Raw genomic sequence first — 7634 nt, 5'->3', positions numbered from 1 at the left:
TTTTTAAAAGTCATTAGGTATGATATGTGACACAACCAAAACACTCAATTTATTTGTATGTAAGAGAAAGCAAGTGCTTCAAAAATATAAGTGAAAAATGATTTTTCTTTTCAGATTCACCATTTTTCAAGCCTACCATCGACTCATTTTCCATCCCCAATTCCACTAACTTAAGAATTATACAAAAAGAGTCAACAACAATGCACTCCAACAGGAAGTCAGAATAAACGAACTTGTGACAAATATGTTCTATCCATTTTTCTCAATTTTTAGTCCCATTTTAACAACCCTTTAGTTATTACGCTCAAACGGAACGGAACAGGATGGAGAAATTGTGAAGTCCCTGATGAAGGGTAGGACATAATTTCTACATTCTCAAAAGCTTCTTCTTACTGGATAATCCAATAAGATCATTTGTGATAAACATCAGCCAATAAATACTTCCAGAAGCCAGAACTGCCAACGATCCACACAATTCTAATAGAAGAGCTAGAATCCATTGGTAGAATACAAATATGTGGATACAACATACATTCTGCTGTGCGAAGGTGCAGATTCTTCACCCATCTGGGTCGATCAACGGTGGGTTGTATTGAGGTTTACATACAGAACTCGAATCCAGTCAGTGTTGATTCCAAAATCCACTGTTAAGTATTGAACCAATGCAGGAGTAGAAGGATTCTTCACAAACAAGAGGAAACTTTATTTAGACAGTGGGTGATGCAATTTGCAAACTGTCCGGCTCTAGTGCGCAAAATGGACTACTTGTAATACAATGGCTTGGAGCAGTGCGACGGGGCACACGAGACCCACAAGCACACATTCCAGCGTTGGTGATAGATCAAGATGAATTGTGTAGAATCTCTACATTACAGTCACCTTTGCTTGAGAACGGCACGGTGATGAGGCTTCACAAGGTATGGGCAGTCCGCTGTGAGAGCTGCGAATACCGGCGCCTCTGATACCTCCTCTCCCCCTGGGGTGTTGCGAGACACATGGTAATGTTAGAGTAGGTGCCGGACAGAAAATTCCAATGAAATACGAGAAATGGCACTTGATCTGGAGTTTGACGATGAGTACAAGACGCTGCCTCACCGAAGGCTCGTGATTCTCGACATCGCGAATGGAGGCAGCAAGACAGGAGCTAGATGCTGGTGGTATCTACTTGTTGGCGTTAATTGGTTTCACGATCAGTAAAAATGGAATCTCCATACGAATATCTGAGTTAACTAGATTACTTGGAATGTTAAGTAGAGCTTCTATGTAACTATTGAAACGACGAGATGACTAGGAGGTGGAAGGGGGGGGGGGGGGGGGGGGGCTCACTTGATTTTCAAGCAACTGGGTGAGGAGATTGCTCAGTCGTTGTAGACGCGGCACTCATCAGCCTCGGGGTTGTCGTTGCAGAACTTGTCCAAGGGATCGTCAGTCTTGGCCTTCTCCTTAGCAGCTGCATCCACCTCGTCCCATGCTGCAGCGCACTCCTCCGACTGGTTATCACCCGCGCAAATCTCCTGAGCGTCCTCAATCTTCGACACCACCTTGTCGTCGGTGTTGATCGCGGGGCCGGAGGATTTCTGGGGCGCTGCCATGCAAACAATCCGCATCCCCGAGGTGGACCTGACGCTTGGGCTGGCACCACGGACGTTCACGCGGGCGAAGGAGACTTGTGAAAGCGGCGACGCAATGAGTTGAGTGGCAGCGGCCATAGTCAGCATGGTAGCGGCCATTTTTGCAATTCTACTGCAAACCAAAATGCGACGATCAGAGTCTTCCTAGAAAATCTCTAACGTGAAATTCTTAGGTGTTGATTGGATTGCTCGGCAATGCCTCGATGGTAAGAAGAAGAAGGATTGTGAGAGGGGACGGTGGCGTGAGCGCCGCGGTGAGGCTTCCAAGGATAAGGTGGCAACCTCCAACGAAATCCCGCGAATGCAATCACTTTCATTTGTCTGGCTGGGCCCTGCCCCTGTCTGCCACGCGGCAGATTTTCTTTTCCTCTATGGGCACTTGTGACGTCTCTGTTTGAGCAATAGTGCACGCAGACTTGTCACATATTTCTGTTCATTCGAAAAATCAGCTGCGCATTAGTCCAGTCCATTTCATAGTTCTTGCTGAGCCATCTGTGACTGAGAAGCATCCACTTGGGCGATAAACTAGTTCTGCACAAGTCTCTGCTGAACAATTTTTCTCACATGAACAGATTGAGCTGAACACTACTGTAAATTATTTTACCGCAAGATAGTTTTACCGATAAGCTGGAATTCATAGAGCGTTAACAAATTCGAAGACTTGAAGTCCGCAAATTAATTGCCGCTCCAAGATCACTTCAAATTTAGAATATATGTCAAATTTCGATGTACAACCAAGCGATCAAAGCTTCCGACGCTGTTCTCTTTTCCAACGTAGCCAAGGTCAACCAGCTCCGAATGAGTCTCTCTTCACTTAAGGCAGCGGAGCACTAATATGGCAGGAATGAGCAACAAGTTCAACACCTCCATGTTTAGAGACCCACAAAATGGGATCAATTCGTAAATTTTGTACACACAACCCTACTTGTCTGCTAGATGAACATATCCGCCGACGGATCCTATGATTCACTTTAATTGTCACACAGTGGAGTATCACCCAACTATCACTGGAGGGCTCAAAAATCTGTCGTAGGTTTGTGACCCCACACTTGCTTCCGTTGCTGCAGCACTTGCGACATGAAATATTCTACTGTCATCTCTTCACCGAAACCCTCCACCGCTGGGATAACACATTTTTGGCGAGCTCTGAGAAAGAACGGCATACTGAAGCGGGGCTTCGTGGGGGTGCGCTCATCAACAAAATGTAGGGGAGCAAGTAGAGAGCCCTTCGTCAACTGCGCTAAAGTTTCGCCAATGAACACGAAAACGTAGTTCTTCAAGTCGCTGCCATCTGCACACGTCGAGCCATGCTTCATCTCCACGTTCACCCATCGGCTTGCATCTGAGTGCTTGAGCACAGTAAGTCCAGGCAGATTCGATTGAGGGCTCACTGTGAGCAGGCCCATGTCAGAGTGAACGGTGGTCGCCGCACCAAGAAGTCCGGGAGGTTGCGCATCCTCAACTTGGGGGCCTTCACTCCGATCCTTGGAATCGACACCATTAGGTTGCGCCTCCCGCAAATACTGATAAATCCGAAAAACGTTGGTGCCAATGAATTGATGATGTGGAACCGACGGACACTCGTTGAAAGCATTTAATGATGTACAAGGCGCGTCGAGAAGAGAAGAGTATAATTCAGGGGAGAGATGCGACTCTGGCGTTAGATGAGGATGGCACAAAAGCTTGAAGAGCTTGTAGGCAAGATTCTGCAATGCAAGATAAGCCTCCACCAATTCCACATCGAAAATTGGCACTTCTTTAGCAGTTTTCGTCACCTTCCCTTTCGTTGTCCTCAGCTGAATAAACTGTCGGGCACTGCCTTTGACGTGGCTGTAACCCACAAACTTCTGTTGGTTAAACCCTAGAAATTTCCTCCGCTTCTCAGCTTCAGGTTTAGAAAAGTAGCCACGAGCTGATGCGGTGGCGCATTGGAAGATGTCAAGAATGGGAGAACAGGGGGGCAAACGCAAACGAACATACCCATACCGACGAAGAAGACCGTAGAATTGAGCTGCCAGCAACGCTGAGGCTGAAGACGAATACAGCTGCTCATCATCCTCCCCACATGATTTCATACATTCTTCAATTTCCGCCCATTCCAGTGTCGCTTCATTTTGCTCTTGCTCATCGGGAGCACATCCCCAGTTGCCAATTGAAAAATCCTTGATAAGTGCGACCACAATGGGATACGGATTGTCTGACTTGTTGGGATGCAAGTACGGTAACATGAAGAATGGCATTAGAGGGCCAGTGACTGTGACAAGAATTCCGGACACTACGTACGTGGAGTCTGAAATTCCAAAAGAGGAAAGCAGAAACAAGTTCAGATCCTCGAGCACAGTGGTCTCGCTGACAACCGTAGACACTATCTGATTTTTGTAAGCGAAGCACAAGTTCTTCGGATTCGCAAGAGGATGAGGCGCTAACAATGGTCGTTTCTGTGCATTCCGGGGACCAAACTTCGAAACATCGCCGTTGCAATCACTGCTGGATCGGTGTGCGCTCTGCTGAGGTGGTTTAGGTTTCTCGAGGCCAGGATCATGCCCGCACGATACGCAAGCCCCCATACCGTTACCCCGATGAAACTAAATTCGATCAAGTACGATCAGCGGAATTCTCCACTCTACGAGACTAAACGACAACCCCACAGCTGCAAGCGGCAACCGACAGATGGTCCTCAAAATTCAGATCAAAATAGGCCAGATTTCAAGGCCTCCGAAGCGTCACGACTAGCTCAGCCTCTCTCTTACTAATTAATTCCACTGTTTGCCAGTATTACTGCAAAATCCCAATCAATAGAAAGCTCTACAGAGTTTTCATGAAATCCGCACCTGCAGAATCTGCAACCTATCCATCACGAAAAATCTCGAAAACCGAGAGAAACAAGAGTTAGTCTCCTTTAGAACCCACCTCGAAATGATCCCACAATCCTAGGGTTTAATTCCACGAGGGTCCAACACAGCGCAAGGGAAAGAAAAAGAAAAAGAAAAAGAACTGACATCGCCAATTGAATAAAACGGCTCCGAATCAGCCATCAACACACTCCGAGGGACGTCCCCAACGTCGAACCCAATTGGCCCCCAACACGAACCCCTGAAACACAGACCTGTGAATGAATTGTGGAGAGTTCAAGGCTTGTGGGAAAGGTAAGGGCTCGCTATGATTCTCCGACCACGACCCACCTGAAACGCGGTGCATCACTACGTGTCGGAATGGCGAATTCGTGGAAGGCAATGGCATCGCAATTCACTCGCAATTGATGCTTGACGATGGAGGCGATGCGTGGACAGGTGCGTTGTGGGTCATGGCAGCACACAGCCCCCGCCCCGTTAATTAAACTTCGAAGAAGCTTTCGAACTAGTGCACGGGCGGATTTGATACCCTGAGACGAAAAGGGTATATATAGAAGTAGCATACCCGTGCAGGGTCTATATCTTAGTGGAATGATCTCATGGGTGTCAGTGTGTGTGCCCTCTTTCCTTTGCCCTTTCAGTTTCTCCCAGTTACTTGTTAGTTTGAGAGTGAATTCGTGGCCAACAATTGGAGTTCTTGGGTTTTATGTGCACAATCGTAAAAAAATTCATGAATTTCAATTTTCTTCCTTTTAGTTTTTTAAGAAAGATTGGGGATTTGAATGGTAAGTTGTAACTTTGAGAAAGGTTATAGAGATTTGTTGTTTTGGTTGGTCTTCATTGGAAACAATTTGGTTTCTTTATCAAGTTTGGATTGTAACAAGTGAAGATGGTTACGATATGGTACCTAGAGTATATTTTGGTGGAGCATTCCCTAGAAGTTGTTGTTATATTATTTCTTATAAATTACTTTATTTAAATTCTTGTTGGGACATGCAAAAGAAGATTTTTTTTTGTTCATGTGTTTTGAGAATTTGGATTATTACTTGCACTTTTGGTGATTGAAAGGTATTGAACAAAATTGTGTGATTAATTAAAATATGATAATTTTGAATATTTGACATTTTGATAATATATTTTTATATATATATATATATATATATATATATATTTGGTATAACTGTGAATCAATATTAGCTACTGTTGTGGATTTTAACTTTCAGAGTCCTTTTTAAAAGATGTATCATGTTTTTGAAATCTTTAAACTGATTTGTAGGATAAATCAAATTTTTAAACTTATGGCTACTATATATTTAACAGAATTTTTATGATTTAGAATATATATGCTATTATTACAATAAAAATTATTACATGAAATTTTATTAGGAAAATTTATTTTTATATTGAATTATTATCACTCTAATGCAATTGAACTAACCTAAAAGTTTTAAAAACGTACAGGTATACACTGAACCAATGAATGTTTTAAGTAATAGTCAAAGAGTAGTTCAACTAAATTACAATTGCAAGTAGTTTTCTTATAGTAATTGTATCTCAAACTTGTATACAAATTTTCAACAAGCAAGTTAGAATTGCACATAATGATAACAATAGTATATGGATTATAGCTAATACCCAAGTTGCATCACAAAAATAAGGCTCCACAACCAATGCTTCTTTTTGCATCTATTTGTTAACTACTTTAACCTTCCTTAACTGAGGATTGAAAAGTAATCGATATATTAAAATCTGAGCTTGACGAGATTAAGAACAGTCTATGCATGTAAGGGTGGCAGATTTTGTAGATGTAGTAAAGATCCTACTGACCTGAGTGGAGGTAGAAAAAACAGAAGCAAGCGAGTTGAAATTGGTGATCTAATGAACTAGAAAATCTAAAAGCATGAAAGTTTGCAAAGGGATGAGGAAATTCTTAAAGGACAGCTATGCCAGCACTTACGCAGCAAACAACGTGAAGAGGGCATTCGACAAGCTGATGAAGGTTCTTTTTTCCCCGGAGCAAGAGCGAAAGCTTGTGATTGAACAGGCTGGCAAAAAAGACCATCAAGCTAATCCATTGAAGCTCTCCCTTGTAACGCCATTCAACACTCCTCTTCAGATAAGAACGACAGCCACCTTGTTTGAGTTTCCGCAATATTTTGACTTATACAAGTTTGAATTCACTCAACAGTCAAGCGCCAAGCAGGCTGTAAAAACGAAGATGTCAAGCTGTGGTGGAAGTCTGGCATTGGGAGGCAGTGACTCTGGTTGCTACATTCCGCTAGTGGAGCATACCCATGTAAAAAACCTCTTCAACTCTCTGTAATTTTTGTAATTATTTTTGCAGTCCTATTTATTCAGACAGAGATTGCTGATGCAAATTGGATATGGGAGGTGTTCACTGGCAGATGTGGAAGAGAAGCCTGCGTGACTATCCGACAGTAGAGAAAAGCCGACATCACAAGTTTCCTTGACAGAATGCTTCAGACCCACGTGAATCCGGCTGGGCCAGAGTCCCTTGTAAATCTGGAGGGTTCGATTTCATAACATGCTAATCTATGGCTATCTCCACTGGAACTGATTTTACAAGGATTTACCACGTTAGTACACGAGTTTGTAGTCAAATAAAGATCGCAGAGGGGGCTAGCGGAGAATCATGAGTTCGGTTTGTCGTCGACCTTGCGATCCAGAGCCACTCATCGAAAGGTTCACCAGAAATTATTGATTATTGTTGAAATTTACAAGAAAAAACCCATGTTACATTATAGAAAAAGGCGAGTCTTCCATACAAGCAAACGCAATAAATGAGATCAAGCAGTTGACCACCGATTTACAATCTAAAGCATACTGGTGGCTTTAGCCATGTCTGCTGAAATTTGTACTCGAACAGAACTGTTGTTGAATAGAATTATGCTTTTGTAAGACCAGTCCTACTTTTCTGGTCTCTAATCATTACCTGGTACTCATAGTTTGCAGGGTGGACTCATAATCGTAAATTAATGCTCGCAGCGCTTATTTGGGTTACAGTGATTTTTGTCGGTACATCTGAGATTGCGCTGGAGTGTGATCACTGCACTGGAATGTCGTTTGTTTGCTTTGATTGCAGATTAGGCATATTAGACCAGGTCTACATAGTCTACCAAGTTCTTGTGCG

The 7634-nt window shown here is 43.3% G+C and overlaps 2 protein-coding genes across 7 annotated transcripts; one reads left to right on the top strand and one right to left on the bottom strand.

Moving 5' to 3' along the window:
- Positions 1-679: 679 nt before the first annotated feature.
- Positions 680-4952, bottom strand: LOC112274186 (uncharacterized). Of its 4 annotated transcripts, none has more exons than XM_024503424.3 (4): positions 4631-4888; positions 2252-4478; positions 1327-2060; positions 680-976 (listed from the first exon to the last, which is right to left on the bottom strand). In XM_024503424.3, exon 2 carries the CDS (start codon positions 4196-4198, stop codon positions 2648-2650), a length of 1551 nt encoding a protein of 516 aa, XP_024359192.1. In that variant the 5' UTR covers positions 4199-4478; positions 4631-4888; the 3' UTR covers positions 680-976; positions 1327-2060; positions 2252-2647. The 4 variants fall into 4 exon arrangements, with proteins under 4 accessions (XP_024359192.1, XP_090102106.1, XP_024359193.1 ...); XM_090245980.1 differs by having other exon boundaries at positions 1327-3461; positions 3612-4478; positions 4631-4880; XM_024503425.3 differs by having other exon boundaries at positions 1327-4478; positions 4814-4952.
- LOC112274468 (uncharacterized) lies at positions 4953-7406 on the top strand. Of its 3 annotated transcripts, none has more exons than XM_073529850.2 (4): positions 4953-5551; positions 5760-5944; positions 6400-6779; positions 6889-7406. In XM_073529850.2, the coding sequence occupies exons 3-4, from the start codon at positions 6402-6404 to the stop codon at positions 6952-6954; spliced, it is 444 nt and encodes a 147-aa protein (XP_073385951.1). In that variant the 5' UTR covers positions 4953-5551; positions 5760-5944; positions 6400-6401; the 3' UTR covers positions 6955-7406. The 3 variants fall into 3 exon arrangements, with proteins under 3 accessions (XP_073385951.1, XP_073385952.1, XP_090102107.1); XM_073529851.2 differs by having other exon boundaries at positions 5760-6572; positions 6672-6779; XM_090245981.1 differs by having other exon boundaries at positions 5760-6779.
- Positions 7407-7634: the final 228 nt, after the last annotated feature.

Source organism: Physcomitrium patens, chromosome 21 (assembly GCF_059467195.1).
Source record: "Physcomitrium patens ecotype Gransden chromosome 21, ASM5946719v1, whole genome shotgun sequence".
NCBI lineage: Eukaryota > Viridiplantae > Streptophyta > Bryopsida > Funariales > Funariaceae > Physcomitrium > Physcomitrium patens.
Note: the sequence above shows the minus strand (reverse complement) of the source record. Positions and strands in the feature narration are given on the sequence as shown.

Excerpts from the sequence above, each read along its gene's own strand:
- LOC112274186 (XM_024503425.3), bottom strand. The coding sequence starts at position 4,198 with ATGGGGGCTTGCGTATCGTGCGGGCATGATCCTGGCCTCGAGAAACCT.
- LOC112274468 (XM_090245981.1), top strand. The coding sequence starts at position 6,384 with ATGAAAGTTTGCAAAGGGATGAGGAAATTCTTAAAGGACAGCTATGCC. Across the intron at positions 6,780-6,888 it reads CGCTAGTGGAGCATACCCAT|ATGTGGAAGAGAAGCCTGCG; the intron begins GTAAAAAACCTC and ends GTTCACTGGCAG.